We start from the raw sequence: 17,078 nt of genomic DNA, 5'->3' as shown, positions 1-17,078 counted from the left end.
AGCAGGGAGGGCTGTGCTGTGATGTCGAGCTGCAGGCTGACCTGTCACTGCTCCACCTGTAGTCACTGCTGGACTGCCTGCCTTGTGTTGGAGGGCAGGCAGTGACTGATGAGCAGGGCTGCTAGGTTTCACCTGCACTGGTGCTCTGTATGCTGTCTGAAATAACGTTCCCTTTACTGTTTGCACCTATTGGAGTGCAGAAATCCAGAGTGCTTCACACGGTGTGGGTCACTGCTGATATTTGTTACTGGCTGAAGCAGAGCTGTGCTAATAATTATAGAAATGATGCTCCCCTAAACTTCAGCCTGACTAAATCGCTGCAGAGTTGTGTTCCCTCCGTATGCCTGGGAAGCATTCTTATTCCTAATAAAGGAGCCACTCAAATACATCCAGAAACACAACGCCGCTCTGCAGCTGCACAGGGATCTTGTGGCATCTTGGTCCTTACGTTTCATTTTTATGTTCTCTTGTGTGCAGAAGGGAAATACGCGAGGGATGGGGGTTACCAAGTGGTCTGCTTAGAGCATGCACTCACTGATGAGCAGCACATGCATTTAAAAAGGATTGGAAGAAAAATGCCACTTTTAACTTGAAACAAGAATTTGGTCCTGCTTATTTTTACAGGTTGCAGGTTAAGTTAAAATAGCACAGGTGGACAAAGATGAAAGCACCTCTAGGCTGTTACAAAACCAAATCTGTTTGTCATGTTCAAGTATGGCATTGGGCAAAGCGAGCGCTGCTGGAATAATCTGCCAAATAAGGCATTCTTTGCTTAATTGCACACACATGGGAACTCGTGGGTACGACGTGGTGGTGTCAGCTCCACCAGCTCCCTGCCTCTAGTGTCAGAGCTCCTGAGGTTTGCTCAGCCTGCCTGCTCTGGGCTGCCAGTGGTGTGGCTGTGCTGCAGAGGCCCTCTGTCCTTGCTCAGATGCCCCTGTGCTGCCAGCAGAGCCTGTTGGCAGAGGTGTGCTGGAAGCTGCAGCTCCACAGTGCTCTCTGAGGTTGCCCATTTCTCTGGGTTGCTGCTTGTATTGCATTCTTCAGGTGAAGAAATACTGACCAAGTTCTTGATAGCCCTGTTTTTGTTCTTGTTTTTTTTTTTTTAAATTATTTCTGGGCTTTATTTCTTGTTCTTTCAAAACTCTTCATCAGTATGATTACCTCTTCCTCCTGCCTTCCAGCTCTCTGGGCTGTGATTTGTTTTAATTAGGGCTTTGTATTCCCAACCAGTATGGTTGAAATAGGGGTTTCCACCGACTAATTGTTCTGGCCTTGTGATCAAAGTACTGATGTTGTCTTTATTTGGAAGTAGGCACGTGAAAGAGGTGATCAGTGGAGGCTGCAAGCTCAGCATTACCCATGTAAGTGATTCCTCTATGGAGAGAGGGCTGGTTTCCTCCCATTGACTTGCTCTTGGCCTGGCTGTGCCATGATTGCTTCCATCCTGCTTTTTTGCATGAGGATGGTACTTCTAAGGACCATGTAAAACCTTAATTCTCAAGGAGAAACCCGATGCTGAAATAACACTGTGCAAAAGCCTTCCCTGTCAGACTCAAACATCTGCAGTCACTTCCTTCCCCAGAGAGCAGCAGGAAGCTCAGCCCTCTGCCTCCCCCAGGCTCTCCCTCTACAGTCAGCAGGCAGGTCTGAGCTCGTGCAGGAGATGCAAACGTTGGTGCAGGCATATTCATTCCTGCTTTGGATTGAGCAATCACCAGAGGCGTTCCCATAAGAGTTGGTTTGGCTGCAACACAGGTCTGATTTTTTTTTTTCAGTTGGAACAGAAAATTGCTTATGCAACTTTTTATTATATCATGCTCTGCTACAAACAGGTTCTAAAGTAAACTTGACTTCCCATGGCTGACCAGAGTATTTTCTGAGCGTTGTGGGTCTTCTAGAAAAATGTGCCTTCAAACAAACCCTGTGTTAAGACCGGAGCAGGCTGGACGCATGGAGTTATGCAACTCAACATTGCAGAAATTTCTGATGGTAGGAAATAACTGTAGAAAGAAGTTAGCAAGCTGTAGTTCAGTCTCTCAGCAGATGTCTGGAGAAGGCAGCAGGGCTGTGACGTGGGACAGAGCTGTGCTGGAGGCTGTCTGCTTTGCAGCACTGCTGACATCCCACGAGTGCTGGTGCTGCAGAGCAGCAGTGCCTGTGCATTCTGCACCACTAATGCTCAGCAGGCAAAGACTGGTGCTGCGGTGTGAGGCCTGGCTGTGCTGCTCAGGGCAGTGTGAGGCAGAACATCCTGCCAGGTGGGGCTCTGGGGGGGATGCAGTCATACTTCAAGCCCTCATAAGCTCATTCATGATCACTATGGTTGGACTGCAGTCATTTTTTCATCCCTCTGAAGAGCGTTGGGGTGGGGAGAGCTGCTGCTGAGGCTGGTGGCACTCCTGGTTTCCCATCTTAAACTTCTTTTTTTGTTTTCTAGGTACTTTTGCATAAGTGATATGGACCTGTTGCAATAGGGAATGGGTTTTAGAAAGTAGGTTTTGAAAACCCTTAGAGAGCTGTGCAGAAGATGAGAATAATGAATGCGTTTAAATCTTCATTCTGAAGTATCCTTCTAAGCATAATTACGGAGCACCTCAGTGCGTGGAATCAGAATGATTACACCAAGAATGGCACAGGATACTGCTCCATCGCAGGGCAGAGCAGTGCAATTAGTGCGTGGCACGTTCCTTGCTGTACTTCAGTGGTAAAAGGGAAAGCATGAAAGCAGCAGCAGTGCTGTTTCAGAGGCTTCCCTTGGTACGTGTGACCCCTGACCTGGGAGGTCTGCTCCCTGCCTGCTGGCTCTCAGAAGCCGGGCTGCCCAGCACAGAGCCCATGGGGTGTGCTGCGTTGGGGCACTGCCTTGTGCTCACATCAAGGGCAGCTCAAAGCTGGGGCTGTGCAGAGAAGTGCTGTGCAAAAAAAACCCACAAAAGCACTTAGGTTCTGCCTCTGAACTCTGGGATTTTGCAGCAGATATGCAGCATGAAATTCCATATGGCTGTGGCAGTGCAGTAAGAGCGGCTGGTGCTGCAGTGCCTGATCCTGAGCCATCCTCACTGATGGCCTGGCTGCTCCCTGGCAGCTCAGCCCCTTTGCTCACCATGCCGTGGTCCTTCCCTGCGTGATGAAGGCAGGTGACCAAACAGGGGATAGGCACGTTCCTTCACTGCAGGACCTGTTGTTGGCAGCCTTCCTCCTGCTCCTTTCTCCTCTTCACCTCTGAACTGCTCTCTGCAGTGCTGCTCTCGGCCCCGACCCTCCACCCTCCCCTTTCCTTGGAACCACAGGGACGAAGCCTTTGGAGCTGACCCACCTCGCTGTGCTCTGCTGGGATCAGTGGGTGCTGGTGCTGCCCTGCTCTGCTAGAGAGGTTTCTGCCTCTTTGATATTCCGTCGCAGGCTTCCATCTCTCCCTGACCAGCCCCTGTTTACTTTTCAGAATACAACGTTGCCATGGCAACAGGTTACTTTTCAAAGGGAACATCTTGTCATTATATTTAATCCACTGCAGCTGAAGAGGACTGAAATATTAAGTTGTTGTTGCTATGGATACTGCTTTGTTACATCAGTTTCTTTTGTGTCAGATTTCATATACCGTGTTGGGTCTCCTTTTTTCCTTCCCATAGAATAAACACGGATCGCCTCGCCATTATTATTGTAATTGTGCTCCACCAATGTAATTTGGCTTGCAACTCTACGGTACGTTTCAGTTTCCATAGCAAGAATGTTTCTTTCCGTTTGCAAATCCATTCCTGGGGAGATGGAAACTGTCTGAAAGTATTCGACATGTTGTGTGCCCTTGGAGCAAGCAGCTCCCGTGGTCTGACCACCCCCTGCCCAGTGCTCACTGTTCTGCACAGCCCTTACCTACCTGGGGTTCCCTGGGGGTGGGAATGCCACCAGCAGATGCTGAGTTGGATGATGGGGGCACACAGGGCCATTTCTCCCCTGCCACGGTATTGTCACGGTTACAAGAATCACCCCATCCAAGATTTTGTTTTATCTTTGCTGTTCCTTGTAGGGTGCTAGGGCATGTGCAGTCTTGATTCTGAGATGCTGTATTATTAATATTCACTGTCATGCAAACGAAGGAACTGGGAGTTGGGGGAGAATTTGGAGTGTTGTTTCTTTTTTCCCCCTACCTAAACCAAAAATTGTGAACTTTGCACAAATACATTCTGTTTTTCAACAGCCTTTGGCTTGGGTGAAGGATGGCAGCTGGCAGGAACTGCACAGACATGTCTCAAGCCTGACTTGCAGCAACTAGCATAGATGTGTATGGCTTTAGAACCTGTGCTTTGGGAGTAAAGCAAGAGCATCAGCATTTGTTGTTGCCTTTCCTTTCGTGCCTTACAGGGAAGAATTCTGACACATTACAGCCGTGAAAGTGCGTATTTCATTTATAACTTGGCTGTAAATACAAACCCTGCTCTGAATTCAATAATTTCTCTGCATAACCTGAAAATGAGAGGACAGTGTCAGATCACATCTCACAGAAGTGTCCATTGGAGAAGGTTCTTTTCAGGAGCCTTCTGGCAAGTGCTGCTGGAGAGCAGATTGGTGTACCAGGAAGGCAGCATCTTGCAGACACCCGAGCATAGGACTGAGTGTTGCAGAACCAGTTTCAATTCCTGCCTGGCAGGTCCTCCTGTCCTGTTCTCCTCGATAAGGTCCGTTCACATGCACTGCTGTAGTTTCCCCACTTGGGAATAAGATGTCAGAATGATCAGTGAGGTGAAGCTTAGTGCACACTTTCATCTCAAAATGTCGGAGTACATTGCAGGTGTTCATAAAGGCATGCAGCTATCCATGTCAGAAAACCCTCTGGTTTTAATGTGTAGCAGTGTTTGCTGCTGTGGGTGGTTAGCCTGGTGCAGGGCTGGCACTTTCTGGTCGTGGGTTTGAATTTCTGTGGTTTAAAGTAAACCATTTCTCTTCATCACTTTGCATCACCATGAACATAGCAGGGTGAATAAGAAACGCTGGTGGTGTGCTTTCCTGCTGTCTGTATGGTAATAAAGGGCAGACTTCGCTGATAAAGTTCTATTCATCCTCGGTTCCCTGGTAATTCTGTACAAAACATAGGAGGAAACATGTGTTTTATTATCCTGAATGACAGAATAACTCTTGAATGTTTTTCCAGAGCTCATCTGGAAGAGGAATTATTTTTTGCAGATTCCGCTAACACAAAACTCTGCTCTTCAAACATGAATAAGCCAAATTACTCCTTAACAGATTATTTAGAAAGAAAATGTCCATAAAGGTGTTCATAAGGAAGGCATCCATCCCTGTGTGCTTGTTGATAGCTTGTGCTTTGCATGTCGTCTGCGTTCGGATTTGGCATTGCAATGGGCAGTTCATGGGTTGTAGCTGTAGCAGAGGTGAGGTGCTGGCTGGGCACTGGGGCACTGGGAGGGCTTGTAGAGGCTCTCTGATATCAGTGTTATTTCTATACTGCATGGAAACATCAGAAAGGAGGAGATGTGTGTTGCAGCATCACTGCCCGATGCTTTCCTGCTGCTGTGGTGTCACGTCGTGCTTGGGAGTTACCTCCATCTTGCCCTAACAGTTGGACTAAAAGTTCCAGTTGCTGTTTGCCATTTGCAGTGTGGCCTGTCATGTTCCTGAGTATATCTTTTTTTTTTCTCTTTAAAGAATGTATTATTTTTGCTTCTTTTCCATTTGCATTGGAAATACAATGACAGAAATGCAGGCCATTATCCCAGGTTTCATTAATCATAATTCTTTCTCATTACTGGTTTTTCTTTTTATATTAGGAGGCTAAACAGTACCCAAGGTGAAATCAGAGTTGGACCCAGTCATCAGGTAAGGGATTTTGTTTGTACTTGAATAGCTGCAGGACATGCTGCTAGGCACTTACCCTGTTAGTGCACACTTACTTAGAATTGTATACACTCAAAGACAACGAGCTTCTGAGGTTAATCAGGAGTTCCTTAGAACTCCGTAGCTAACGAGATTATTCAATGTCAAATGTTGCTACTTACGTGGTTTTTTTACTAGTGAAAGTGTTGTTGGATCGATTCCAGAATCAGATTGAAGGGATCTAAATGGCTACTGGAAGTCAGGAAGAAAAGACAGCAGAAAGCAGCTATCGTGGGCACATCATGGAGATAGGAGAGAATGCATTCTCAGCTAACTTCCACCAAGCAGTATGTTAGTAAATTACTGAAAAATGTTTTAGTATTGGTTTCTAATTATATTTAAAGTAGTTCTTTTAATTTTCATTTGCACAGCACATAGCTGAGTTAGGAGAATGCTGCCTGTGACATTTGAAGTTCTTCTCTGGAGTCAGTGGAGAACAAAATGAAGTTCTATTAGAAGCGAATAAAGAGAGAGCAGGTTTTTGAGAAACACATGATGAATTTACAGGGTTGGGAGACTCTAAACCTGCTGAAGATTTTCCTGAACCATGAGTGTGTTGAGATACACCTGCATACCTGATGTGTCCATCTACCAACACAGGACCCAGGCGTACCCGTTGTTAGAGCTGCCCTAGTGCAGAATTCCCTGTGCATTTGTTCTCCCTGCTGTGTGTGTGGCTGTGCTCCGTGCAGGGCTGCCTGTGGCTTTGCATCTCCTCCTTGACCTGTGCTTTTGTTTGCAGCCTGTGCATGCTCCCTTCATTTGTCTGCATGGCCAGCACAGATTGAGCAACCGTGGTGCTTCAGCACAGAGATCAGTGGGACTGTTGTGTATTTCAAGAGAGCAGTGTGGCAGCTGCCAGGGGTAGACCTCTTTCCAAACAGGCCCCGTGTGCTAGCAGCACCATGCTGCTGCCTCCTCCTTTAGGCAGGAGGTTTGCTGCTGCCCACTGCTTTGCCCTCATCATTTGGATGTAGGAGAGCCTAAATTCTTTCCAGCTGGGAGGCATGGCGATTCTGGGGGATCGCTGCAATGTTTCTTACATGCACACTCAATAGAAAGCCACATTTTATATCTTACTTGTATTTATCAGAAACTTTCTATGTAATTATTAAAAAAAAAAAGCACTGTTCAAATGTTGTATTTTTGCATCCACGTGTTTAGTATTCATTTTCAATCTTTCTTAACAACTATTGATAGGAAACGTTTGTATAACTCATGTGACATCCTCCAGGGTGCTTTGTAAGAGGAGAAGAGTTCTGGGCAATTGAATCTGTATTATTATTTTCATCACTCATAACAGGAGTGCTGTAAACGATACCTCCAAAACGACTCCGATTTCAAATTTCATGTAATATTTTGGCAGGTAGCAATCAGGCATGCTGTGAGGTGTAATTATCAAGTGCAGGTATGGATGGAAAAATATGTAGAAGGAAGGTCCACTGATACAGAATACTTCTGCTGGGCTCAGTATTTTAAACTTCCATACTTCTTTTATTCCTGTTCTGAGTGTTGCTGGGTACTGTCACCTCCAGGAGGTTCTTCAGCTGTTCCTTAGTAAGAAGTTTAATCTTCAGGATAGTAGTGGCTGGTGGTTGGATTTGGCTTCGTATGTATCCAGAAGCATCCATAACCAAACCTGAGGTCCTAGGAGTGGATTCTGCCTTCCTTCTCCTTACATGGTGGTGCAGAGGGTAGGGTGCTGCTCCTTTTGACACACAGCATGCAGATACCTTATGCTCATATCATGGCAGCAGGCAGGGATGCACATAAAGGCTTCAGAGTGCTGTGTCGATCTGAGTTTTGTGAAGGGGAGGAGAGGGGTGGTGGATCTCCACTCAGTGTTCTGAGAAAACCTCTGGCTAGCAGCTAACCAGAGGTGTTCACAAGGAAGCCTCTCTTAGGAGCATCTCTACGTTCAGCTTGTTCCGAGGGCACAGAAGGATGAGCAAGTGTTGGTGGAAGCACCTTGGTGCTGGAAGGCAGTTGCCAGCATGCAGAGCTCTCAGAAATCAGCCTCGTGCTGATATAATGCTTGTTTGTAATGCATCTCTTCCAGAAGAGAAGGTCAGTGACGTGCCCACTTGCCCAAGGAAGAAGTAAAATAAAGTACAGATTAAAGAGCAGAACATGAAAGACATCTGAACCTGTGACTTGTAATTACTGGTTATGTGTAAATGTTGCTTCTCAAATATGTTTAGTGCTGTAAGTATAGGAGGTAATTATAGGGCTTAAAAGCTGTTTCTGAGGAGGCTCTCAGCTATCTCATCCCATTGCAGTAGATGACTAAAGATGCTAATTGAGTCTCTGCATGCAGTGTAATGCTTAGTGGCAGAGTTCGTTTCACTGAGCTATCTCACTTTCAGAGAATTTCTTTTTCACTTTGAGTTCTTGTTAAGGACTGAGGACTTTGTTTTCAACTCCATGTCAGATGTGTGGCGTATTTTTGACTGAGGTATTAAAGTAAAACATATGGTAGCCATGTTCTTGCCTTATTTCAGGCTGGTACCTTGTAGTCTGGCAAGCAGAGTTGCAACAGCACCTTTTGGACAAGACAAAGCTATCTTTCCCAGTGAACTGTTAAACAGCATTTGAGCTTGTATAGCAGAGGATTACATATGTGATACACATTGCTAACAACTGTAATGTCTGTATGAATTCTTTTTTTTTTCCTCCCAGGCTAAGCTTCCTGATCTGCAGCCCTTTCCTTCCCCAGATGGTGACACAGTGACACAGCATGAAGAACTTGTGTGGATGCCAGGAGTCAACGACTGTGACTTACTTATGTACCTTAGGGCAGCAAGGTAATTACAGCCAAGAGATTCCCATGTCTTTAGGATGGACCTGTGGGCTGCCACATCTCTGCAACAGTTGGCTGTGGCCATTCCTTTTTGTTAGGATTTGGTTCAGTGTGGATGTTAACTGTGCAATACAAGGATGTGCTGGTTTGGTGATCGGCCAACCCAGAATCTTGCTGTTTGCTGTGGCTTTTGGATTGTAAACCCACAGCCAGCAGCATGTGCAGCATGATAGAGAAAACACATGCTATAGCACAAAGGAAGTACCTGCTAATTGTGGATTAACTGTGACAGCATAGGTAGGATCCCTCAAAGGTTATTTTCTTTGAATGAGCCTTAATTTGTGTTTCAGTCTTATGCAGACCTCTGACATGCCTGCTAGATTTATCAAATAAATAAATACTAGACCTCTAATGTTAGGGGGCCTCATAATTCAGAATGTGAGTAAATGAATTATTCATTTGCAAGAATTTAGAGATGTCAGGAATGTGCAATTGAAGTCGGCTTCTTAACATAATACAACTAAATTAGCAACAGCAAGTTTGCTGTCTTTGAGACCATGCCCTCATGCCTATAGCTTGTATCTCTCATAATTCTGATCAGTCTGTGGTACTAGTGCAATGGAGATTCTCTAATTAATAAAACCCACTTTACATTGGAGTTATTTCCTACGCTGAGGTGACATGGATCTGCATACCAAATGTTCGTGTGATGCCTTGTTTTACTTAATTGTTTCTGCAGTACGTCAAGTCCTTGAAATTTGTGATTTAAGGTGTAAATATACTGCTTATGTATTGCATGGCATGTACATCATAGAGAAGCTGAAGAAAATTTCAATTTTTTCCCCCTCAAACTGTAAAGGAGCATGGCAGCTTTTGCAGGCATGTGTGATGGAGGATCCACAGAAGATGGTTGTGTTGCAGCCTCCCGTGATGACACTACACTTAATGCACTCAATACAGTAAGTATACAGAGCTCCTGTCAGGAAGAGCAGTCTTCCCATTTATTTCTTGAGTACTTTAAGCGAGTAATGCATGAAATATTTAGTGGCTAAAGTAGATTTGGGGATCACAATATATGAGTGTGATATTGGCTTAACACTGAACTTTTTTCAAATGCAAGCTACGTTTCAAAGACCTTAACCTACAGCGACAAACTGTTGGGTGGTGCCTTTAAGATGAGCATGTGGATGCTCATTATGGGAAGCTACTGGAGCCAATTACACCAGCTGGAGCGGCTGCTCACCCAGCTAACCCTTGCCCTGGCTGTTGTTCATTCAGCTTCTAGCTGTAGGAGAACAAAGGTTATTTCACAGAATCATAGAACTCTCAGAGTTGGAAGGGACCTCTGAAGCCATCCAGTCCAACTGCCTTGCAGTGAACAGAGATACCACAGCCCCATCAGGTTGCCCAGGGTCTTAATCAGCCTTGCTTTGAAGGTCTTCAGGGATGGGGCATCAACCAACGTCTCTGGGCAACCTCTTCCAGTGCCTCCTCACCCTCACTGTAAGAGATTTTTTCCTTCTCTTGGGCTTGGCCAGCTGAATTCTGTCCTGTTTTCGTGGTTAAGGGTTACATCTCTCATCACGTGCACTTGTGAAAACTGTGGAGAGGATGGGATGTGCCTGGTGCTGAATGAGTTTCTACCTAAATCTGTAGAGCATTTTAAGGGTAGTGGCAGTGGAAATGTACAGAGCCCATGTACAGCTGGTAGGGCTGGGAGCAGCTTCAGTTCAGCATGTTTTTTGTGGAAGTGCCAAGGGAGGATATGATGTGTGGCTTCAGATTTGTTTTTAAAGCCATCCTTTCCTAAAAATAGTTTGAAGCATATTCTGTCTCAGTGTCCAGCACTGTGACTCATATGTCACTTTGCTCACAATGTCTGTGGCTCAAATAAATTATTTTAATTAGGTGAAAATAAAGCACCTAGTGATACCAACCAAACCCAGTGATGCTGTCCTCCTGCATAGTGGCTGATGTTGAGTACTGTTATGTCTGCCTCTGTTTGCTGGGGTTTAATTATTTACAGTTGCATCATTTTAGCTGTTAATTTATGAGATTCTTAAAAGCTTGCAGACAGGTGTGATGCCCATCAGGAATTGAGCGATGATCATTGCAACAGAGACCAAATAATCTGTTTGCTTAGAGAAAGGGTATTGTAAGCATGTTGGTCTTTGCTTTTATTAAAGTGACTGGAGCTGAATATATCAAATTAATCACTGCTGTTAAATATTCTTTACTGCTTCTTTCAGTAAAGCATCTCAGTACATGAGACTTGTATTCAGAACATCAAAACAAGGTTAGTCTGTGCAAGCTGTATGCCAGCTTCCAAGTGCTCAGCTCCATGATGAGGATGTCAGGTCTGTGATTAGGTGTACACAACTCAATATCCACACTTGTTAAAATGCTGTATTCTTAATGTGTCATTGCTTGTGTAAGATTGGCTTACTAAAAACACTTGCTTTGTTTAGATTTTATTTCTTTGCACTTAATTGCATGCATTTCATGGAGTGCATCAGTTTGGGTTTTTGCAACAGATGAGGGTGGAAGAGAATATCTAAAATATACTTCTGTAGTGTTCATAAAAGGCAACGGCACTTTAATTCTTATTCTGCAAAATTATTTAAATACAATCAATACACTCATGTGTAACCAGCTGAAATCTAAGATGAATTTTTGTACCCCAATTAAATGCTTTTTTGTTCTCACTTCTAGATCTGCAGAGTCGAGTCTTATTTCTTCCGAGTGCACTTCAGAACTGAGACAAATACGTAAATCTCAGTCCTTTGCTCCTTTACTTGAGACAGCCAGCGTGTTAGAGATTGCCATGCTGCTTGAGAGGAATTGCTGTTAAGTCTGTGTTCTGCCTCCTCTTCGGTTTCTCATCTGCTTTACATTTTGTTTCCTTCCTTCCCCTTGGGATGGGTGCCATCTGGTTCTGGTGGCTTACTGCTCCCAAGCATTCTGAGTTGTTCCCTAACATCCTTCTTAGAGACTCAAATCTCTGTTAAGGCCAATAATCATCAAAGAGCTTTCGGAATTGGAATTTCTTTCCCCTTGTCATCTATAATAAAAGACTACTGCAGAAAATTCATTTAACTTCACTGCTTCACTATCGAGTTTAATTAGCCCCCTTAATCCCTTGGGAGCTGTGGAGCTGTAGTTGCACTTGTAGACTTCTTCATCTGAGTCTTCCATTCATCCTGATAGATTTTATTTCTGTTCTTCTGATCCTTTTCTCTCTGTATTTCTGGTGCACATCTATTTTAGAAAACCTGTGCTGATTCATCTTAGGAATGGGGGAGTTTCACACTTCTGAAGTAAAAGCATTACATAGACTGGCAGTGTAACTCATTTAAGGAGCTAGATTGTCTTTTGGCAGAATTCTTTTGACTCTATTATGGCTTCCCTCACACATCACATCTTCATGTATAGCAGTAAGGCTTACGCTGTAGTGGTTTTCTAGTCACCTCATGTTAATCTGAACAGCAAAGTCCTTAGGCTTGTGTGATGTTTGATTTAATCTTGCTTCTGGTCTGTGCACGAGTGGTGTTAATACATTCCCTTCCTCACATTAAATTCTTCTGGAGAAGTGCTTTCCTATGGGTGATAGTCTTGTAGGGAGAATATTTATGGAAGTCAGCGATTGCTCAGAGTCCACTCTTTTGCCAACAGAATGGTTTAGGTGGGCAGTTTGTTGTTCTGACAAAATGGTACCTTTTCTGTCTTTCTGTTCTCTTTAAAACAAATATCAGGTGTATCTGATAAATAACTTCTGAGAAAATTACCCTGCACTAAGTTGTGTTTTTGTTTAGAAATTATGGTGTGTAACCCAGCAGATTAATGGAAACAAATTGATACGGTATGATTTCTTATTATGGAAATCCAATAAACTTCAGAGCAGCACTTCATATAAATCAATCTTGACAAGCTACTTTGGTAGTGTTTTATTCCTGTAATAACAGCTGCAGTAGCCCCTGGAATGATTTATCATTAATTATAGCAGATAGAAATGAAGATCACGGAAGGCACAGTGCAATGTATATGTGCATATATCAGCTCGTTGAGGTGATGATTCTTAATGTTCCAGGTAGGCTCCAACTCCTGCTCCGTGGTTTGGCTGTTGGGATTTTGTAGCCCTTGGGGAGGAGGTTTTCCTTTGGGGTTTCTTGCCCTCCTGGTGGGTGCTGGTGGACACACCAGGTGGAGGACTTGGATTTCCTTGTATCAAGAGTGTGGGCTTTTTTATTGCACAGCCATAGACCAGTCAGCTGAATGTGGACTTTATAATGTGTATGTTTATCTTTTATTTATGCTCATAAATTTTTTTGATCTACTAAACCCTAATATGTTAGTCACCTAAAGTGCATGTTCTGTAAGCTTCTTGTTTTCCAGTTTCAGAATTGAACTAATAATGCATGAAACCATTTTTATTGGTGAAATGTTAGATGGTGGAAACTTTTTTTTAATAACTTCTCAGTTCCCCTTACCTTGAGATCTGCAGAACCACCTTGCTTTGAGCCAGAACCCTCCTAAATAAGTGAAATGGAAATGGTAATTTGAGTTTTTCTCAAGCCTTGCTTTGAGTCACTGTGGGCAACATATTGTGTTGTCAGAGCCAGCATGGTTAGTGTGAAAGTTTTGTAATTAATACCCTTTAGTAATGCAGTTTGTCTCCTTTAGTCCTTCTGGACTCGGAATGTGGATAGGCATCACCCATCATAGCATCACAGCACCATCAGAAAGCCCCCAGGAACCCCACCTGCATGAGAAATCTGTGGGGATCATTGATGAAAATCATGCAGGATGGCCAGGACTTAATGAGCCAATTGCTTTTTGTTTGCTTTATCAGTTCCACGCTAACTGAAATGAGGAACTCCTTAGCAATCATCCCCTTTCCAAGTCAGGCCAGTTTAATTAACTGTCTTATTTTGCTCAATGTTCTGTTTGCAAGTGCATGGCCCACCCTAACGGTGTGTTTGTTGTGGCAAAGCATCTGGTGCTGCTTGGTTCTCCACTGCACAAGGAAGAAAACGTTGTGGAATTGGCTTCTTAAATGGCCAGCTGTGATGCCAGCAAGTTTTACTTATGGATCCATGTCTCCGAACACACGCATGTAGCCTGGCCCACCTGTCATGCAGAATTCCAGATCATAATTCATTCTCAGGGTTCTGCCTTCACTGCTGCTGTGACTGGGGGCACACATCACATGCTCCGTGGCTTTGGGCAGCTCAGCCTGGCTTGTCTCCTGATGCTATGGGTCCTCTGTCCCTGTGCTTTACTCCTGTGGTGGGGAAATGAGTGGCATTAGAGCAGGAAGTAGTGAGGGAATCAGTTCTATGGACTCTAGAAAAACAACTGGGAATATCATTATGCAGGCTGTCCCTAGGAGTGAGTCAGAGTTTGTGTCATTTCTCAGTGCATGTTATTTTTGCTGGGAAAATCAAAGATCCAGCAGCTCTGTGCTCACAGGATAGGAAGGTACCAGCACCTGGGTTTGTGTCCTGCTGCGTGGAAGGAAGATGAAGCAATCATCAGCTGGTGCTGTGCACATCTCTTTGTTAATAATGTTGTTCTGGCTTCTCGTAACACTGTGTTACATGGGAGCACGTCATTATGAGTGACAAATATGACAGTGTAATATCAGTGGTAGGAAATACAGTTCGAAGCAAGATGTCACCCAGACAAATTACTCCCTGCTTCAACTTGCCCTTGGACAAGATTTTCTTGTTCATTAACTACAGACAAGGTTGAAAGCATTAAAAATTACTTAAATATATGTTAGCATTTCTTCTTATTATTAGTTTTTCTTTTGGATGAGTCCGTGTTCCCAGCTGCTGGGCTGATGCTGTGCAGTGCCTGGTGTGTGAGTTATGCTCTTCCTTAGCCTTGCACTTAGGGAGAAAGTCCATGTAAGATCCCAGAGCTGGGATGGCACCGTGGCCAAGCAAGGTCCCCGGGCTGCAGGTGGGAGGTTGGGTACCTGGGGGCTCCAGGCTTCTGTTGTCCTTGGGCACCAGAGGGAGCCCCCACAGAGTTCTTTATCCAGGTCTGGCTGCTCAAGCCACAAAGCAGTCATTCTTTCCTCTTCCCTTGTTGCCTTTTTTGTTTCTCTCCTCTTTATTTCCTACCTTGTTACGCTGGCTGTGGCTGCACAGAGCTGCGCATCCTGACCACTGTCTGCTTCAGGGAGAGAAGCGAATCCCTCCTTAATAATCACAACATTCTGAAGCCTGCGTAGATGGCTGGTGCTTAAGTCAGGCTGTTATGTAAATATTTCCATGCAGTACCAGACAAATACTGTTCCCTTTTGCAATTCTGCTGCCGTATCCTGCTTGACAGCAGTGAAAAATGTCTTTCGACTCAACTGTATGACTCGAGGCTGAAAATGCTCTTGCAGCATTGGTAGCATTTACCTCGTGTGTGCAGGTCAGGCTTTGTGTCTGTGCCCAATGAGTGATGATTTGTGCATGGCTGCTGAGGATCCCTGACTTCTCGTGCTGCCCTGGAAAGGGGGGACAGGTCTGCATCCCCACAGATGTGTTCTGCCTGAACAATCCCTTCTGCTTTATTGGCTGTTCTGGGTTTATTTGAAAGCAGCTCAGCAATACAGTATTACTGTATGGTAGCAATTTTTCCTTGGAGAAAAGGCCTCTGGAATCTAACGGTATATTTAATGGACTGCAATTATTTAATATTGTAGCATGAATGCAGCCTAACTCAGATGGGCTTTTCAACGGGGATCATAATGACTGTAATTGCAATGGGATGCCTTGCCGAAGGAGAAGCTGCCAGATGCAATGCCATTCTGATCTAAAAAGGTCACAGTAAAAGGGACATTTAAATTAAGTTATAAATTACAATTGAAGAACAATATTTTGATGAGTGAGACCAGAGATGTCAGAGCTGCAAGATGTAATTCATGGGTTCATTACTGAACAGAGGTGCCTGACAGCTGAGCCATGCCAAGAGGAGAATTTATTTGCAACATCACACAGACAGAAAATGGCAGCTGAGCTGAGAGGCGGCGGTGGAAACTTGAAGCCTTGTGGTAATGTGCAGCTCTGATGCTAATAAGGCTTCCCTGTGATCCAGAGTTGTTTAATGGCTGTTGGAATATAAATGGGCTTTCAGAATATGTGCATTTTCAGAATGCCTTTAATCTAAAATCTGGCCCAGCGATGCAGAAATGGCTTTATTTTCTGTTTTAAGGTGTGAGTACGTTTGTGTTGATTCCTTTTGTTGCAGTTGTGTACATACATCACAGCACAGCGGTTCGAAATTCAGATGGCAGATTTTTAACACCGAAAACAGTAATTCTCTTGGTGACAGGATGGTAATCTCGTGTTTATAGCAATACTTGACAAGTTCAACCAGAAGTTAATTAAACCATAGGCAGTCATCATTAGCTGTTATTTATATGTTCAAGTTGCTTGCCAATAAAGCGCTCATATATATGAAATGACCAAAGGCAATCAGCAGAGAAGGATCCGTCAGCGAGGCTGAAGGAAGCAGATTTAACTCTGGCTCTTGCCCAGAAATGTACGTCTCCTTTTGCTGCATTGTCCTGGTGCTTCCTAAAGCATTTTTCCCCTCTGTAAAAGTCACATTTTCAGGGAGGTGCTGCTGGCAGAGCAAAGATCCCCTCCTGGATACGCAGAGGCTTTGGCATCGCTGTGTGTTTTTTGAGGGGGAGGGAACAGAAGCACTGTTATCAAAACACTGCTGAATTTCCGAGGTGAAAAATCTCTTAGGTGGTGGCGTGTGCTGGGAAAAAAAACATTTGCAAGGTGAGCTGGCAAAGCAAACAGTCCTCCTGATGTTGGGATGGATGTGCTCCCAGTGCTGGAGTGAAGATGAGGAGAAAAATCAGTGCATGCTTTATAGAAAAGACTTTATTTTTGTGTCTTCAGGTAGGTAGTGCATACCACAGGAGGCTTGAAAAAAGAAAGGTTATAAAAGCTGTTTAAAATAGTGTTGTTTGAATATTTGTGCTGTGTGTTGGCATTGCCTTGGCTGCCTGCTCTTATCACTGGGGCTTATGCAGGGGTACATCCCTGCTCCAATTGCATGGAGCCAGTGTTGTGTACATACATACAGGCTGTGTGTTGGGATGCTCTGTTGTACACTGGGAAATGTCACCTGTGGCAGTGGGTTTGGAGGAAGTGGGCTCCATGAAGCACTCTCAGGCAGTGGCTGGCAATGGGATGTGCTGCTGGTGGCCTGGTGTGCCATGAAATGACTTCTGGCAGCTGGTCCTTCTGTGATGCTGCATACGGTTGCATCTGCTGCATGGAGTACAAGTTGTACAGGTGCCAAATCAAATGCTCAAGTAAGTAGGAAATGATTCTGATCTAGTTTTCTTCCTTGTTCCCATGATGTTACCTGGCAC

General features: G+C 44.4%; 1 protein-coding gene across 7 annotated transcripts in view; it reads left to right on the top strand.

Annotated features, from left to right (window-relative positions):
• The window catches only part of RERE (arginine-glutamic acid dipeptide repeats), a 168,185-nt gene that overhangs the window by 90,251 nt on the left and 60,856 nt on the right, over positions 1–17,078 (top strand). For all 7 annotated transcript variants that reach the window (XM_085242307.1, XM_085242305.1, XM_085242304.1 and 4 more), the window contains 3 exons: positions 5,784–5,832; positions 8,569–8,693; positions 9,549–9,648. In XM_085242307.1, the coding sequence (XP_085098433.1) occupies positions 5,784–5,832; positions 8,569–8,693; positions 9,549–9,648 (274 nt within the window). The remainder of the gene's footprint in view (positions 1–5,783; positions 5,833–8,568; positions 8,694–9,548; positions 9,649–17,078) is intronic.

This window comes from Meleagris gallopavo, chromosome 23, assembly GCF_905368555.1.
Source record: "Meleagris gallopavo chromosome 23, MGAL_WU_HG_1.1, whole genome shotgun sequence".
Classification (NCBI taxonomy): domain Eukaryota; kingdom Metazoa; phylum Chordata; class Aves; order Galliformes; family Phasianidae; genus Meleagris; species Meleagris gallopavo.
Note: the sequence above shows the minus strand (reverse complement) of the source record. Positions and strands in the feature narration are given on the sequence as shown.